The 19,917-nt window shown below is 34.5% G+C and overlaps 1 protein-coding gene across 1 annotated transcript in view; it reads right to left on the reverse strand.

Annotated features, from left to right (window-relative positions):
- Nucleotides 1-19,917, reverse strand: part of LOC149805853 (UNC93-like protein MFSD11) — a 48,919-nt gene that overhangs the window by 26,541 nt on the left and 2,461 nt on the right. Inside the window, exons 2-9 of the mRNA XM_089950578.1 lie at nucleotides 17,681-17,745; nucleotides 14,914-15,021; nucleotides 11,201-11,280; nucleotides 10,520-10,616; nucleotides 5,998-6,180; nucleotides 4,196-4,233; nucleotides 1,417-1,482; nucleotides 94-219 (exon numbers count right to left, since the gene is read on the reverse strand). Coding sequence (XP_089806704.1) covers nucleotides 94-219; nucleotides 1,417-1,482; nucleotides 4,196-4,233; nucleotides 5,998-6,180; nucleotides 10,520-10,616; nucleotides 11,201-11,280; nucleotides 14,914-15,021; nucleotides 17,681-17,745 — 763 coding nt within the window. The remainder of the gene's footprint in view (nucleotides 1-93; nucleotides 220-1,416; nucleotides 1,483-4,195; nucleotides 4,234-5,997; nucleotides 6,181-10,519; nucleotides 10,617-11,200; nucleotides 11,281-14,913; nucleotides 15,022-17,680; nucleotides 17,746-19,917) is intronic.

The raw sequence follows: 19,917 nt of genomic DNA on the forward strand, positions 1-19,917 counted from the left end.
AAGTCCACAATATTTCATGGGCTGCAGAGAATCATGGTATCACATTCACTTGAAGATCCAAATTCTATTCAGATTTTAACTTTATATACCTACCCAAGATTTCTCCAACACCAATAAACATGCCTGAAATCCCAATAAGTCCTTTGGCATCACTTCCAAAGTGCTTGGTGTTTGAGAGACATGTTCCATACACACCACTGAAAAATGTTAATTCAAGACCTGAAAAGAAAACAAATGCTTCAGTAAGAACTGTATTAACAAGACACACCAAACTTAGCATCTTCTTTATATTGTGTAAAGAGGGAGTCAAAATTACAGACACTTGCAAGCTGCTTTTAAATTGCTTTTGATGCTGGTTTTGTCTGTTGTCATGTGACTGGATAACAATGGTACAGACTGCTGTTACTGTCAATTCAAACGGTTTAACATTTATTACTTTTCAAGTCTGTTAAATCCTTGTATATTGATTATAGATATTTTAAAAAAAAACTGTAAAATTACAGAATAGAATTATTACTTCATGTATATTCAAATATGTCTCCAACTAATTCAAAAGTATTATTCTCACATTCTACAAGCATTTATTTCATAACAATCCCCACATAATTAAGTATGCATCACACAGTTTGGTACCTTTTTATACAGCCATGAAAAATATCTGAGTTCTGTCTTTTTTTCTGACTGTGAAGGGACATTTTCAAGAATAATCAGGATAAAAAGAATAGGTTTTCAATCTGTTAATTAAATGCCATGAGTGAAAAAGAATTTTGGCTTGAGAAATGTGATATAAATTGATGACATAATGAAACACCACATCAACTGATGACATAATGAACACCACATCAACTGATGACATAATGAAACACCACATCAACATGTTTCCTTTCTTCAACATATTATTCATGTTGATTATTTTTATGATTATAAAACATTCTTTGGAAAACTTTTTTGATGCTACTGGATGCTTACCCCAATTCCATTAGAATTTCTTGGGGAAAATGTCATCATTTATTTTACTACTCACCACCTGATGATACAAGAAATTAAATATGATACATTTAAAAAAAACCAAAAACAATTTGCAATCTTCATTTCATGGATATCAGGTAGCATCAATTAAAAAAATTCTTCAAACTGAAATCTTTTTTTCTCTATTTTCCTATTTTTTTTATTTATTTCTTGATATGGCTAGAACATATTTAGTCCACTTCAATTCATGGCTGATTATATGCCTCTTGATTAAGGCTGAGTGAATGAATGAATTTCTCCCTTCTGTGAGTCATACATACAATTGTTATCACTGTTAAAAATTAGATAATATTTTCTTGTTCGAATATGCTGGGCTTTGAATGATTTATAAAAAGACATGTTCATAAATTTAATTAAACTGAAATATCAGCAGAAGGTTTAATTTACCTGTGTAAGCAATGGCAACACTCAACATAAGCATTTCTCTTGTCTTCAGTAGATAAAATGACCTCTCTGAAAATAAAAGAAAGAACTTGACAATTATGAAAGATAATGAATGCACATGCCATCACACATCATAAATTTTAAATGAGAGATGCATAGGATAGTTTCTTTGTATTTAAGTGTGTACTGAAAGGGGATATAATTCTTGGTCTTTGTACTTAAGTGTGTACTGAAAGGGGATATAATTCTTGATCTTAGTACTTAAGTGTGTACTGAAAGGGGATATAATTCTTGGTCTTTGTACTTAAGTATGTGCTGGAAAGGGCTATTATTCTTGGCCTTAGTACTTAAGTGTGTACTGAAAGGGAATATAATTCTTGATCTTTGTACTTAAGTGTGTACTGAAAGGGAATATAATTCTTGATCTTTGTACTTAAGTGTGTACTGAAAGGGAATATAATTCTTGATCTTTGTACTTAAGTGTGTACTGAAAGGGAATATAATTCTTGATCTTTGTATTTAAGTGTGTACTGAAAGGGAATATAATTCTTGATCTTAGTACTTAAGTGTGTACTGAAAGGGAATATAATTCTTGATCTTTGTACTTAAGTGTATCCTGAAAGAGGCAATAATTCTTGGAATATTGGTAGAACATAATAAGAATAAACCTTGACCTTCATAATAATGCTACAATGTATGTATCAAAGGTGTTATAGTCTATCTCATTGTTCGGAGGGTTTTAGGCAGATTTAAAAAAAAATGAGATTCTGATTTAATGCACTCAAGCTTAACAAAATACTCTATCAGATGCAATGGGAAGCTGACAGTGGTCTTTTGCAACATAATCTATTTTTAACTCATAAATTCTTTAGAAGTTACTCAAACAAAACAAACCCAAAATCAATAGACTGGCAGGATGGAAAAGCATAAAGTAAAGGATAAAACTGAACAACAACCTTAAAGAAGTGATCAAGAAAACACTACAATCCCAACCCCTACCTCTCCTGACATTATCTTAATATTTTAACATCAAAAACACAAAAAGGAATACGAATTCCATGCCAAAAAATAACTTGCCATGATTCTGTCAACAATGATCTCATGATAATTCAAGAGTCCCTCCATGGGACTGATACTCTACTGACCAAAAAGAATTTTCAGGAATCCAAGACAGGACCATTTCTTCTTTTCAACTGCCAATAGCTATACTGAGTGAAAAAAAGATTTTCAAGATGGTCACCACTGTGGTCATAATAGATGTAAGATTTTCATTTTGATCCATGTAGACATCATAATTCTTTGGTTAAAATCCCCTAAATAAGACCATCACTTCAGAAGAAGTAGTTATAAGATTCTGAGATGGCCACTGAGACAGCCACACAAGATGTCAGATTCATACCATTTTCATTTGTACTGCTCTGGTGGCCTAGTGGCTAGAGCATCCTCCTTGGATGCGGGAGATCGTGGGTTTGATCCCCGGCCGAATCATACCAAAGACTTACAAAAATGGTACTAACAGCTGCCTTGCTATGTGCTCAGCATTAAGAGGTTAGTGTTAGGACTGGTCAGCCTGGTGTCAGGATGTGACTGGGTGGGACATCATGCTACATGTCTGTGGCATGATGACCCAATGATAAACATCACTATAAGCTGCCACACTGCAGACATCGTAGCGATATGACTGAAAAATTGTTAAAGCTACATTAAAAATCCTAATCACACAACACACATGCATTTTCATTTGAAACCAACTGCACATTATAAGATACTTGATAGCAAGATTTTTAAGATGGCTACCATGGCAACCATATTAGAGGTCATATCACTCCATTTTAATTTAGGTCCAAACAGACACCATAAGAAGTCATTTGGTGCAAATCAAATGTTGATATGGCCATCCATATATATGTTAGCAATAACAGGATTGGAGGTCAGACTGGTGCCATTTCAATTCAGAACCAACAAGACATCATAAGAAGTCTTCTGGTGAAAACCCCACATCTGACTTACCATTTATCAGTGACTAGATACTATAAAATGTCATCCACTAAAAATGCCACTGACATGACTTAGTATTCATGAGGAGTGATAAAAAAGATTTTCAAGATAGCTGCCAAGGTGGCTATACTGGATGTCAGTTTTGCACCATTTTTATTTAGGACCAACTAGACATCATAAAAAGTCTCTTCATGAACCCCCAATATTGATATGACCATTCAGGAGGACTAGTGATCACAAGATTTTCAATTTCTTCACCATAGCAGCCATATTGGATGTTCATATGCCTCCATTTCCATCAAGGCCCAACCAGGCATCATAAGAATTCTTGCTGTGAAAATCCCATTTTAATATGACCTCCTGTTCAGAAGCAGTAACAATAACAAGATTTTCAAGATGCCCGCTGTGAATGTCTTTTTGGTAAAAAACCATGTCAAAATGACTTTTCATTCAGGAAAAGGAGTGATAAGAAAATTTTCAAGAAGGCCACTGTGGTGGACATATTGTGATGTCATAGCAGCACTATTTTCATGTAAAACAAACCTGACCATGGGATGAATATGTCTGTAATGTGTCATGGCACTCATTGAAGTAGTTTAGGGGGAGTAGCGACAACAAACTTGTGCTAACTGATGGACGGACAACAGACCATACCGTAATCTCTGCTGGTTAATGACCCGAAAAAGGTAAATAATGGTAAAATCAAATAACATTACAAACTTGCAAATGGAAGCACATGTCCATTTTAGCACAACATTTTTAAAAAAATGGCGGTCATACTTACTAAGTGCAGTAAAGGGTGTATCTACTTGCTGACTGCCACTGAAAATAACAAAGAACTTCCCAAGTAACTGTTATAACAAGGTTTTTCCCATCTGGTATAAAAAAAATTGAAGATTATTATAAAGTAAATATTCATATATTTTGTGTGTATTTTCTTCAGCATTTAAGTACCAATGGATGGATAAATATAATGATGTATCAATTAACTGATTGTTGTGAAAAATTACTATTACTATTAAGTATCAATGCATTTAACTTAGTAAAGCTTTTCTCTCCTCATAATAAATATTTTCCACATTTATCACCATTTTAAAAAAAAAGACATTTAACCTAATGAAAAGCGTACAGGAAGCTTGCAGACTTAATAATGCTATACATTTATATTAAGTCCAATTATTACTAGTCAGAATGACAGTCATGATGTCGTCTGAGTCAAGATGACAGGTAAGGTGAAAGATTATGGTCTTACTAAGGCTACCAGAGGCTTATAAGTACCTTATTCTTTTTAATTAAGACAAGAAAACATGGTTTATTAATATTCTTTTTAATTATGACAATAAAATATGGCTTATTAATATTCTTTTTAATTATGATAATAAAACATGGTTTATTAATATTCTTTTTAGTTAAGACAATAAAACATGGCTTATTAATATTATTTTTAGAAGGACAAGAAAACATGGTTTATTAATATTCTTCTTAATTATGACAATAAAACATGGTTTATTAATATTCTTCTTAATTATGACAACAAAACATGGTTTATTAATATTCTTTTTAATTATGACAACAAAACATGGTTTATTAATATTCTTTTTATTTAAGACAATAAAACATGGCTTATTAATAAAAAAATTAATTACACAATAAAACACGGCTTATTAATATTATTTTAATTAGGACAATGAAACATGGTTTATTAATATTCTTTTTAATTAGACAATAAAACATGGTTTATTAATATTCCTTTTATTTAAGACAATAAAACATAGTTTATTAATATTCTTTTTAATTAGACAATAAAGCATGGCTTATTATTCTTTTTAATTATAACAATAAAACATGGCTTTTTAATATTCTTTTTAATTATGATATTAAAACATGGCTTTTTAATATTCTTTATAATTAAGACAATAATTCATGGTTATTAATATTCTTTTGCCCTTTTATTGTATGATAAACAAATATAGATGTGCGTGTGTATGTGTGGATTTATAATGTAGCTTTAACAATTTTTCAGTCATATCATGACGATGTCTGCAGTAAGGCAGTTTATAGTTATGTCTAGCATCATGTCTCACCCAGTCCCATTATCCTGACACCAGGCTGACCAGTCCTAACACTAACCTCTTAATGCTGAGCACCAAGCAAGGCAGCTGCTAGTACCATTTTTATAAGTCTTTGGTATGATTCTGCCAGGGATTGAACCTACAACCTCCCACATCTAAGTTGGATGCTCTAACAATATACAGGAAGGCATGCTGCTCCCACTTATTAAAATGCTAACTTTCACATAGTTAATATACAGTGTTTATGGTATATAAATAAATGCTTTCACATTATGGTACTCTTAATTTCTTTCATTGATAAAACAAATTATATCTTTTTTTAAGCAGGAGTAGTCTTTAAATAATATTACAGGGCAATCACAGTTTTTTGTTCTTTACCCAGAATTTACTGTACATAGAAGATGAATATGAAGCTGAAAAACATTATTTTTGTACAATTTTCTGAAGATCTAAACTCTAGCCAAGCAGAAAAGTTTCAAATTGTCTCAGTCCTATGTATGGGAATGATAATTACCTAGTGTTCAGATTAACTAGGTTGTCTTTATCTATTGGTCTTTGTGTTCGCAAAAAGAATAAGGACAGAACTCCGAGAAGAGCTGCACCACTTAGTCCTGCAAACAGCTTCATTCGTTCATCTGATGTTATGTCTGTGTTACCCTTCAGTACAAAGTAACTGTATATGTTTCCGAAAAGTAAACTGGAAAAGAGAATAAACTTTAATTGAAATGCTGAAAATAAAGTCCGCAGGATCAAGCTAAACCAGGAAATGTAAGCAGACATATTAAGAACCCTCATGAAAATTCAGCAAACCCTAATTAACAGGAGGCTAAACAGGAACTGATATCACTCATCTTGCCAGCATCTACCTAAAAAATAAGTAAAATGCATAAAGTGTGCAGGACCAAGTTCTACCAGGAAGGGAAGGATCAGTTAACAAGGGGTCCAAGTAATGCCCACCTTGCCAACATCAAAGCCATTGCAAAGGCTATTGGCCAAGGATTTTATGCTAGTAAGAAGCTATGCCAGTATAAGCTTTCTAAGAATGAAAGGTTCCTAACTTTTAGTAATGTTGGATAGCAAATGGTATAATATATGTAAAATTAAAAGGCCTTGTTTTTGTCAAAACTGCTCAACTTCTCTAAACCTGAGTTTGTGAGAAAGTCATTTAAAGGTTGTTCTATTTTTATTTTTTAATGGAAGCCACATTTATGCTGGATTAACATCATTTGTACAAAATTGAAAGATTGTATGCTATCTGTATAATTTAGTCAGATTTTACTAAAAGTATGGGGCTCCGAGTAGCCAAGTGGTCTAAAGCGCTCTGCATTACGGATCACTGCCATCTCACCTCTGTCAGCGGCGGTTCGAGTCTCGGATTCAGCCAATGTGGGTATGTGAGAAAGCTTGCCAGTAGCTTCTCGTGGGTTGGTGGTTCTTTCCGGGGTTTTCCTGGGTTCTTCCTCCACCATTAATACTGGCTGCCATGTATAGCTTATCGTGTGCTGAAGAATGGCATTAAACCCCACAACAACAACAACTAAAATATCTGGAGAAGTCATTTAAAGGTTTTTCTAGTTTCAGCAATGGTGGCGGGGCCCCAAGTGGCCAAGTGGTCTAAAGCGCTCACTGCCATCTCACCTCTGTCTGCGTGAGTTTGAGTCTCGGGCTTGGCCAATGTGGGTACGTGAGAAAGCTTGACAGTAGCTTCTTGTGGGTTGGTGGTTCTTTCTGAGGTTTTTCAGGGTTCTTCCTCCACCATTTATACTGGCTGCTATGTATAGCCTATCTTGTGCTGAAAAACAGTGTTAAACCCTAAAAAAAACAAAACAACATCAGTAATGGTGGCCATATTTGACAACAAATTAGCATATTTTATACAAATTTGAAAACGCTTTATGTCATGGTACTTTCTGATTTTGTCTGATTCTTTCAGTGGTTTTTGAAAAAGAAAATGTTGTAGCAAATTATGTCTCTTCGATAATACTTACCGTATCACACTACATTAGGATAACTTTCTCTGCTATTTCTAAACCCACCCCTCCTGGAGACATGGAAAAACGTCCTTCTGTCTAAATAGTATATAGACTAAGGGATACAACTCTTACAAGTTAACTCCCCTATCTACATATTACGTGACCTCTGTTGTACCTGGTTTATACACGAGCTAAGCCTAAAGAATACTAGCAATGCATGAAAGGGTGGGATTATGGATTATCTGTAATGTGATCACACAAGTATTATTAGAGAAACATAATTTACTAAACAAACTGGCTTTCTCCATTAAATACATTAGCTGATCACATTACATTAGTCGAATAGGTACGAGGAGGAATTCTGAGCACAATTGCTCTAATAAAAGGAAGAACTCCTAATGTTAGTTTATCACAATGAGAGACAATTTGTTTAAACATGTGTAAGGGAGATCCTTGTGGGATTCTGAACTTAATTACTGTCTTACCATCAAAAGTTTCCCAGGTATTTCCAGCAAAAGTGTCAAATTCATGTATGGGTCTAAGGCTGTGGTTTCATGAATGTGGAGAGGTCACTGTCTGTGCAGCTACCACTAATCCAATGAGATTCTGATTGTTCCTTAGTGAGGCCATGTCACACTTATGGAAGCTAATGAAGGCAGACTGGCCATGCCAGTCAGCTGACTCCACTGTCCCAAACCGAGACAATAATTCAAGGCCAGGCTGATATAAGTCACTCATATTTTATGAGCTGAAATCTTCCGTAGTTAACCTGATCCTGTGAGATTAACAGAACAGTGATTTAATAACATTCTTCAACCAAGCAGACAGTGCCTTCAGCAGTATGAACATAGCTAATCCAGGACTTGTGTGAGAGGTGCATTCCCAACGGTGGTTGTGTAACTGGGAATCTTGTAACTTTAAATTTTTGGTTCAATGCTCTTAATTTCTTATTGAAAAATAGTTAAGTCAATTAACTTAAATGCCATCAATTTTAGCCATTTATAAATCCTAATTTTTTATAATTATTTGCCTGGAAGACTTTTGATGGTAAGACAGTAATTAAATCCACAAATTATTTCACCATTATCAGACCTCACAAAAAGATAAATTTAAACAAATTCATATCGATTTGCATTAACCCGAAATTCACAAAAGTTTCAATTGTTAAAGTTGGCAGATACCTGTAGTCCATGACAGCTGATGCAGATATGTCCATGCATCCAGGATTCTGCAGCTTTTCTTCTTGACATATTAATCAATGAGAGGGAATGAATGGTTATTGGTGACTGACTAGTGACAGCAACCAGTTCATAGAAAGGAACCAGGATGTGTCATTAGAACGACTAAACTGTCAGAATGGAACTGCATGCAGTTCAGATCTACTGATACATGTAGCTCAATCACTCTGATATTGAAGTTAGCATTATCATGAACTGCAGTCATGTATGATAGCTACATCAGTGGGTGTGGTTGGAGAAGACAGTGGTTCAAAGTTTGACAAGTTTGGCCATGTCAAAACCCAGGAGAAATTCCATTTGGGAATAATGTGAGTATGGTCTGGATATGTCTTAATTGGACTGCAAGTAAGATATCACCTTGTTGCAGCCAACAGTATCCCTCAATTGTCATAAGGGATAACTTCTTGTCTTCAAAGAGAAAGAGAACAAAGTTTGCCTTTGAGAAATGGATGCTAAGAGTGATATGATGTCACTGAAGTAACACCAGTCATTGATAAGACACGATTTCCTCTTACTTATCCTCAAAGTGGAGGATCTTCAGCTGCTGAGATCCTCTCCTCCTCCTTAAGCTCTAAACCGTTCTGATCAGGACATCCCTGAAAGGAAGAGTTTCTTTGGACATGGATGGATTAGCAGCAATCTCAACTGCTCGAGTAGCGTGGAGGTCACTATGACTTTACTGTCACTTAATGGAACTGATCCAGGGTGTTACATTTTTGCGGAGCAATCAGAGTTCTAGTAGTCTCTGCCACTCGTTTCCTAATTATCTTCATAACCAAAATTAAAAGACCTTCATGCCTGGAAACTTTCTATCAAATCTAGTCGAATTTGGTTCAGCACTGTTTGAGACCAAATCATAAATCATGCAACAACTTTTAACTTGTCAGATACAGCATCCACATTGATAATATGGATCAGCATTATATCGTGTTCAGTTGGTTCTGAGATGTTTTAAAGGTTTTTCTATATTTAGTTTTAATAACAGCAGACATATTTGAATGACAGCTTAGCATCATTTGTATCCATTTTATATACTTTCATGTCAGAATGCTTTCTGTTAAGTTTGACTGCGTCTTGATGGGCATCTTTTGAAAGGGATTAATTTTACAGTTTTCTATATTTAATAATGGCAGCCACATGTGATGGCAGGCATACTTCTTAAATATATGAAAGGCCTTTTGGCCAGAATGCGTTGTGTAAAATTTGGTCAAATTCTTGTCACTGTTTCTTGAGATTTTGAGAGGAAGTTATTTAAAGCTTTTACTAACAATGGCCATAAGTGAGAGGATAGAATGATTTGTATACATGTGACAGGTTTGTATGACAGGATGGTCAATGTTATGTTTGGCTGAAAATGGTTCAGTGGTCTTAGAGAATAAGTTAAAAATAGCAAATGCTGATGGACTGAGTGATGCATGGTGCAAGAAGGACAAAGAAACATTAAAAAAAAATCACCTGACCTTATGGACAGGTAAATTAAAACCTGGGACTCAGAGGGCACAAAATGCAGAGTAACTGAAGGAAAATTTTACATTTATAAGAATGTCAGAAGAAATTACTGCAAGATATGTAAATATTTTAGGAGTAATTTAAGATCACAATCTGTTATTATTGTTATGTTCTATGTTGATTTTGGTTCAATAAGCAAAATTACCACAGGTGAAGGTCACTGTAATAAGTATCAACATACCATATAGGTATGAGCAGTTTCTGTCTTCTTAAATATTTTGAAATACAGGAAGAGAATAACTGTGGCAACTGAAATAAGACTGACAACATAATAATCTGAAGGGGGTATATGTAACGGGTGTATTTAACATCTTACCTGCACTGCAGCAGGGCCCAGAAAATTCCACTATTCCTGGTTATGGTCTCCTCGGAGGAGTTAATGGTGAGGAAATTACCCTGCCCTGTCCATAAGACTGAAACAAAATACATATGGTAGAGGAAGGTATCACTTTTTTTAAATAGAACTTTTGTATAAAATATGTAAATTCTGTTGCAGATTTGAGTGATAGTTCTTCATTTTTTAGTCCTTTTAGTGAAATACAGTTGTTAGAGTTTTGAATTTGATGTTAATGAATAATACAATCTGAAACTGGTTTTTGTTTGATTTTAACAGGATCAGTGAAATTTAGGCAGGATCAGTAAATATTTTAATTCGCAGATCCTGTGAATTAGTGAACAAAAATTCCTAATTTTGAGCCCTGTGACAAACTTAAGAATTTTTTAAAAAAAGTATATCATTATAACAACTTCAGTGAAATTTAAATGATAACCAGGGACTTAATCAGTTTTTAAAGGAGAGCAAATAAAGTAAAATGACCTGAAATACCACTTTTTTGAAGGCTGCCCCATCAAAGAGCAGATTTTTAATGTACAGTGGTGACCTGTGCTGAGACCAATTTTTTCTTGACATAAGGGGTGGTCTCTAAAGATAGGTACCACTGAATGCTGCATAATACTTCAGCCTAACAATACTGATAGAACTTCATTCTGAACTTACTTGCAGCTCCAATTCCAACCAGAACAGATGCCACATACAATGCCCATGTCATGGGTTTCAGGAAAGATAGGATGAACAGACTGAAATGGCATATTGAAAAACAAGAATTAATTTTTAAAAGTGCACATGAAGCTGACAGTTCTGAACTACCCTCATTTTGCCCAACCTCCAGAATCTAGGCCCCTATAGGATAAGGGTAGGTCCTGGGACTAGTGTCAGTTGCATTTGTGAATTCATCTTCTCATGGCCATTAAATATGTATGTATGTATGTATGTATGTGTGTATATATATATATATATATATATATATATATATATATATATATATATATATATATATATATATACATATATACACACATACATATATATATATGGTTAGTTGTTGGAGTGATATCTAAACAGTTTCCAAGTTATGACCCAGGAGCCACATCACTGGTGTGGATCAAAATACTAGTGTGCACAACAACCCTCTATCATAATGTCCCAGGGTACCCAGCCTCTGTTTTGAGCGATGTACAGTAGTCCCCCTCTTGTAAGGCCAATCCTATTGCAGCAGGGAAGTAGCCTTATAATGAGGGTGGCCCTTCTAGAGGGGGATGACAATGCTAATAGTAAATACATATGAAGAAAGTCACAAATACATTTAATTCTAAAACATTTAATATTTTCATAAAAAAATCACATGCATGTTGTGAAATAAATGTAAAACAAACTTTCTTCATTTTCAAAAGAATGTTATGAATAACCATTGATATAGTTTTAAAACTATCTTTATAATTATGTTACAGATCACATCATCTGTCACTTTGCTGGTAACAGTCAAAAATACAAAACCAGTCTCGTCACAATTAAAAATATCCTTGCTGTCATATCCCTTGCATATATCGTTTAGTCTTTTGTTCCAATCTTCAACAACTTCATTATTAACATCAGCTGATTCTCCACTAAGAAAAGAACACTTAATATTGTGTCGCACTTGAAATCTGTGCAACCATCCGTTACTTGCGGTAAAGTCATCATATCCCAATTCAACTGACAAAATTGTTGCTTTTTCTTGTCATTCAAACCAGGATACAAAAATCTCCTGGCTCAAACAATCATCCTTTCTCTGTCCATTTCACCTTCCCACTTCTGCAGAATTGTTTCTTTATCTTTCATGATATTGTTTATCTGAGTCTTTCCGACATTAGTGTTCTGCAAGGATCTTCGACCACCCCCTTGGTCAGTTGAATTACTTTCACTTTCTCTTCTAAACTGAGAATTTTTCTTTTCCTTGATGACATGTTGATCTTTTTGCAGTAAGTTATTCATGTTGCCAACTACAATACTGATAAAACAGTTTTTTAGGCATCTAAACAAATTGCAGTGTGTTTTTAAAGGAAGTGATCTTGTCACGTGATTCGTTAGTCGCAGTCTGGTACCCTATTGTTTTTATACATTTCTTTACACTAAGTGAGAGAAGCAAAAACGGCTTCGATATGTACCATTAACATCACGCAGATCTGACCTCGCGGCCGTTAAGATTTGTAATTTTGACAATTATTGTCAGTAGTAATAGCCACTAATTATCAAAGTGAACAAGCTCAACATCTTACTAAGGGAAGCCATAAAGGCTATCAAACCATTTTCCTGCAGACTTGGGTATTGTACATCGATACTGCCACTTCTCAGCTGTTACTACTGTTCAATAATTGTAATCTTAACAATTATCAGAGTGACTAAACTGGACATCTTATGATAACACAGCAGTAAGGCTAATTGGATTACATGTACGTACCCTTTTGTATAGATTAAAATTTGACTCTTTCTTGGCTTTATGGAATAAATGTAGCTTCTCGTGAGGCGTATATGATATAATATTAACCTTAGTGGTACATGTACTTATGTCAACACTTTGTTCAGTAATGAAAATTTGACATCGGGAAACAGAAATCATATTACTTAACATACATTATGAATAAAATACTGGTTCTGGATACATATTAAAATAAAATGCAGCCACTGGTTGCGTTAGCCGGGTGGCCTTTCGTGAGGGGTACTTTTGAACACAAACTTGTCGGTGCCAACGGATTCTGGCCTTAAGGAGTGGGTGGCTGCTGGTCAGGGGGGCCGTTCAAGAGAGGGACTACTGTGGTAGGATTTACATATCAACCTTCTATAATAATGTCCCAGGGTACCTAGCCTCTGTTTTGAGCGATGTAGTAGGATTTACATAACAACCCAAACTAATGAAATTACAACACATTTACATGAAATCTCTACAAGAAAGACACCTTTGGGACTTGCCAAAACAGGACACAGTATAAAGGTGACTGTAATATGGAGGTTGATTTTAAATGTATCGTGCCAGGTCTTCCAATATTTTGCTGTTTTATAAAAGCAAATACATGTATACAAGTGACTAGATCACTGGTATTTCTCAGATCCAACTTTTCTCAGGTTCATCTGATGCTAAAGAAACTGGTTTTGCAGATATTTTTTTTTAAGGTTCTTCTAATTTTATTAACAGTGGCTTTCTACCTTTAGTAACAGTGACCATATATGGAGGGAGATCATTTATAGGAAATTAAAAGGTCTTCCTACATGGATGCCTGTTCTAAAATCTGATCAAATTCTGTTCAGCATTTATTGAGAAACTATTTTGTCCTTTTTTTTACTATCATAAGTACCATATGTACTTGCTGATAAGTCAAACCAAAAACAATAAAGATCCTGATCTGCTGTAGCATAATGCATCTACAAATCAAAGTCTATACCGATTACTCCTAACAAACTGCACAGACCCAGATCTGCCAGCACTTTATGCAATGGCAGATCTGGATCTGTGCAGTTTGTAGTCAGACCCATCTTATGAGTAGCGAGTATATTTGGTCACAATAAGCATATCTGAAGGCAGATCAGCATCATCTATAAAACTCTGGATGCCTGCCCTAAATGCCAGGATGCCTGTCCTAAATGCCAGGATGCTCTTGACCAGACCTGGAAACCACTGGTCCAGTGTTTATTTAGAAGAAGTTTAAAAAAGCAATATTTGATGGATGCACAATGCATGACATATAATGGATGCAGGCATACAACAAATTCACCTAGCCTTTGACCAGTTGATCAAACAATAAAGATACGAAATCTTTCATTGCCTTCTCTGTCAAAAACAAAACACAGAGCAGTCAAGTCTTGTTCATTAAATCTGCAAGTCAAGTTTACTTGCAACAGCCAATGGATAGCATACAATTCACACAACTAGAACATATTCAAGTATTACATTCTAAAATTCTGAAAGAACTTACTCATGTTCAGGGTCCATGCTAGGGTCCAATATAGATGAAACTGTCACCCAATTGCCTGTCATTTCAGTCAACATACACAGAGAAAGTGAAGCTAGTTTTTACCTTTACTCTAACAGTTGTCTTTACCATCCCTATCAACCCACCCTTATTGGCCATACTCTTTTATTCTTTAATAAAATGCCACTGTAAATATTAAACATTCCAAATGTTAACCTCTCCATTAACTTATCCCAATTTTCCCCATAATTCCCCCTATTCTAGCAGGGGAGATAAGTCAATTCACCATAAACTAGGAGTCAAGCAAGGACCCTGCATATTTGTTGATCTTGCAAATACATAGAAAAATTAGTTTCTGAAATCTGAATAATGAGTAAACTTAAAACCAAGTTAGTATAGGTATACACTGTATGTGCTGATACTTACAAATACATCAAACTTCCAACTATCATGGAAAATTTTGGACCAATTAAGGCCACACATGATGGAGCTCCAAAATTTGATACAGAAAACACAATGTAGATAATGCTCAAACTGAAAAGAAAGAAAGCAGCCATAAAATGTTTTCCAACATGTAAAAGCCTTATTCAATCTAAATTAAGCTTCACAGTACTGTATAAACTAAGATAATTTCAGAGTTCATTAATTTTTTGTTCAAATGTCCTGAAGTACCAACAAGGTATGCCTAGTTTAGTAGCATAACCTGTTATATATACTTCATTTTAAACTGCAAGCTGCAATGACCTAGATCTTTCACTGCATAAGGCACCAGCAGATCTGGGTCCATGCAGTTTGTTAGGCCTAATCAGTAGAACACAGACCCTGATCTGCCAGTGCATTATACAACTGCAGATCAGGGTCTATGTGGTTTGCAGTTGGACCTGACATTTATGCAAGGAATATTTTTTTAAAAAAGATTTATTATTTTATTATTAGAATCCCAGGTAAAGAGTAAAACTGTAAAACTGTCTTGACAGATCACCCCTTCTGTTAAAAAAAAGGCCTCTGTTAGACAGGTGGTCTCTCATAATAGGTCTCTGCATGGACACCAATTTTGAAGGTCAGAATTCAACTGAACTTATGAAGGAAAAATACCAAAAGTTGTATTAGTTGAAATTTAGTATATTTCCAAACATTGTGACCAATTATTTAATTTTTGGATTCTAGCTGCAATAGACTATAAATTGATTAACTGGAACACTGCTGATTGAAACTGAGCAACAATTATTGTTTTTATATTTTTTTAATGTGATCTGTGTTTAAAAGTTGAATTACCGATCCAAAGGGAGAATCAGTTAAGAGGAAAGGAATTATCAATTCAGGACATGAAGAGTACAGATCTGTTGGGGGACAGAAAGCAACTTTTCAGTGGTTGCCATTGCAAATACACCATTTCTTAAAGGGACCTAAGACTTTGGTGTTATACACTTAAAAACAAATCTTAAGTATCTTCATGTCGTAAATAAAAAGTTTTGTTAAAAAAAAATAATTTAAAATGTCATCTTAATTTAAACTGTATAACATCTGATGATTAGACTTCCTCCCAGAGATCCCTAGGCAAAAGAGTCAAAAAATAAATCTATTGTTACCATAGTTAACATATTAAAAATATAAGTGAACTGTCTCCAAGCAGTTAAGGAGAAGCCTGGGTCACAGACAGATGGAATGTTTTTTCCAGCATGAGCCCATGTCCTTTCTAGATCACTTATATTCAAAAGAATGCATGTAGATATGGGTAATGCATAAATAAAGGTAAAGAAAACCCCAACAATCTATTTTGTTTGTAAGTCAATGTTCTTTGTGATATTAAATATTTCATCTTAGTCACTAAGCACACTGATTATTACTCTTAGTATATGGAGCAAGGTTTTCAGTGATATAGACTATCTCATGTTTTGAGAGACACAAAGGATGAAAGAATAAGGACTTTCTTCACCGTGAAGGTGATAATAACTAAGGGATAAATTCAAGTACTGCCATACATATTAACATACAAGCCAAATAATTTAGGAACAAATAAAAGCCTGGAAGAATGGAGGTTGGCTTATCCACTGGACAAGGTCTACACTTGCAAATTTTTAAGTTTCTGGTTGACTACCAGTATATATTGTTAATGCAGATTGCCAAAGATGAAATTACATACTTAACCTGAACCCCAAAAGAGCAGTCATGTTACCAGTTTCTGACCAAAATAGTTGTAAAAACAAAAATTAATGACTTTGTTTCAAGACTTTGTTGTCATTTTTTAATTTTCCCAATCAATAACATGATGTTTCAAAATGGTGGACATATGGGTTGGCTCATGCATAGTTTAAACTTCAAACGGTTGTAAAAACAAAATTTTAAGACTTTTTCAAGACTCTGCTGTCATGTTTAAATTTTCCCAATCAATAACATGATGTTTCAATATGGCTGGACATATGGGCTAGCTCATGTACTTTTTGAAGTTTTGACTATTCAGTTTGGGAGCTTGCTCATATGCAAATGGGTATATTTGGTATCTATTTAGTAACTGTAAGAAATGACTGAACTGAAATTAATGATAATGACTTCATTGCAGCATTGGTTCTGTATCCAATACCAATACTGGGAGAGATAACTGCCATTCAAGCATAAGAAATGAAATGAAAATATCATTAATACATGCAATCCCAAATAAAAAAGCTAGATGAAAAAAGCTAGATGAAAAAAAAAATGATAAAATTAAAAATAAGATTTAATTTCTTTCCAACTGTGCAGCAAACTGAAGGAAACAACTCATGACGGAGTTATCTGCACTCATCAAGTTAGGAGTTATCTCCACTCATCAAGTTATCTAAATTCTTATATGTAGGCATTCCTATCGTCAATAAAGAACATGAGAGAAAATTTCACAATAATTTAAAATAAATGAAATTATAATAACTTTAATACTTCAAAAGATATTTTATATGAATATTTAAAACTGTGATGCTGTTAGGAGCAAGTAATATTCAAAGGAAATGATAAAATAAAATAGACTGGGAACCTTGAAAGTAAGAAGGACCTGATAAATTTGATGTCATAATGGCCTCTTTCTTAGAAAACTGAAGAAAATGCTGATGGAAGGGTGGAAACGTGTACAGCAATATCCCTGATGCCAAATCATGGGGATAATAAAATAAAATAAAATAAAATAATGAGTCTAACATAAAAATGAAGCATCAGATCCTACCTTATGTAGCCATCCCCATTGAAAGTACCTTTGCTATCTTGCTTAGCACTATCTAGGACACTTTTCTGTAATAGATAATAAGTATAGTAAATCCCAAGGCACTCTGTAAAACTTGAGTGTAATCAACATTTACATAACATTAAAAAATATGTTTGCAGTCTACAGTAGACATGTACACATTATTTATCATACAGACTATAGTGATAGTGATATCTTTATGTTGGCCCCTTTCCAATTAAAACTCTTTTGTAATTTTTTTCTTGCTATATTTAAATTTTAATATTTTTAAACTTAACAATTTAAACTTTTAATTAGCAAGAGAGAATCAGCATTGTGCTAACATACTAATCGACCACACCTACACATGCAAAGCCAGGTCAACAGTGAATAGTCACCTGGGTATGAAAAGTCAACATAATTTACTGACATCATTTCAAATGCTGAAACCATCTCAGATGTTCTTGTAAACTGTCACATTAGCCACTGTGGACTAAGATCAGATGCATTTTCATTTAGGACAAACTAGACATCATTCAAAAACTTTTGATGAAGGCATCATGTGGATATGACCATCCGATCAGAATGTCCTGTGGCAGCCATATCTGATGTCAGATCTGCGCTATTTTCATTCAGGGTCAGAATTATTCTGGTGAAAACCTCATGCTGATATGACTTTCCATGTAGGAGGAGAAGCAATAACAAGATTTTGAAGAAGGTTGCCATGGTGCCTATATTGGATGTCAGATCAGCTCCATTTTTCATTAAATACCAACTAGACATCATAATATGTCTTCAGATGAAAACCCAATGCTGATGTGACTTTCCAGCTAGAAGATGTATTTTTACGTTGGCAGCTGTGATGGACTTAGTGAAACGTCAGATCAGCATAATTTTTACCAACACTAACTAAACATTATAAGAATTCTAATGAAAACACAATGCTGATATAACTTTCCTTTCAGAATAAATAGTAATAACAATATTTTTAAGATAGCTGCTGTGGTGAAGTCAGATCAGTACAAATTTTATTCTGGACTAACTAGACATCATCTTAAGTCTTATGGTGAAAACCCCATTCATGATGAGTAATGATAACAAGATTTTCAAGATGGCTACCATAGCATGCATATTGGATGCAAGATCGGCTCTACTTTCATTTGGGACCAACCAAACAGCGTGTGAAGTCTTGCAGTTATCCCATGTTGATAAACCCATAAACTCTTCTGGAGAAGCTAAAATAGGATTTTCAAGATGGCTGTTGTGGTGTGCATACTAGACAGCTGAGGAGCAGTCTAATTTAGGACCAACTAGATGTAAGAGTTGCTTGTAAAGTTTCATGGCAATCATTTAAGTTGTTTAGGAGCAATGATAAGCAGATAACAATTATGTAATAATGGATGAAGGGACGTTGAACAAAAGACACCAGGTCATCCTAAAAGTTCTTCTGGTTAATGTCCAATAGAATTAAAAATGTGTGGTCTTACACCTATAGTACAGACCTGGAGGGAATAAATTAACTACCCTGTATAGCAGGAGTGTCAAAATCATTTGCTATGGTGGACCATAGCTGATACAGATGGACTTCACTTCATGAATAAACATACAAATCTAACAATAACGAGATCTGGTCTATGGGTTGGACTAATGAGTCTGGTGGACCGTATGTTTGACACCCTGTTGAATGCTTTTAAAAAAAATGTCCACGAAATAAGCTTACACACTACTTGTGTCTTGTGCTATGTTGCTATAGAGTGTTTAAACAACTGGGAAAACAATGACCAAACAAGCTTGGCTAGTGACATGCCTATTTTATGTGTGAAAAAGAAACACAAATAAAGTGGTACAAAGAGTCATCTGTGAAGCAATCTGTTATGGTAATGCATATCTTTGACAGTATAGTCCCATTATACAACCTTTGTTTGCAGTTTTTCGTGATTTATTTCATATAAGTCACTTTAGCAGTAGTGCCAAATTCTGATGAAGACATTCAAAGAAGGCAACAAAGTAGTTTTTTCATGTACATATTCATAATTTAAACTACATAACATTATCAATTATTTCTTGAAGAAATCAATGTGTGTGTCATTTGGATTTTTAACGTAGCTTTAACAATTTTCACGCCATATCGCTATGATGTCTGCAGTGTGACAGTTTATAGTGATGCCTAGTACTTGGGCATCATGCCGCAGACATGTAGCATGATGTCCTACCCAGTCACATTATCCTGACACCAGGCC

This window comes from Sinohyriopsis cumingii, chromosome 2 (genome assembly GCF_028554795.1).
Source record: "Sinohyriopsis cumingii isolate HCF-2022 chromosome 2, ASM2855479v2, whole genome shotgun sequence".
NCBI classification, from domain to species: Eukaryota; Metazoa; Mollusca; class Bivalvia; order Unionida; family Unionidae; genus Sinohyriopsis; species Sinohyriopsis cumingii.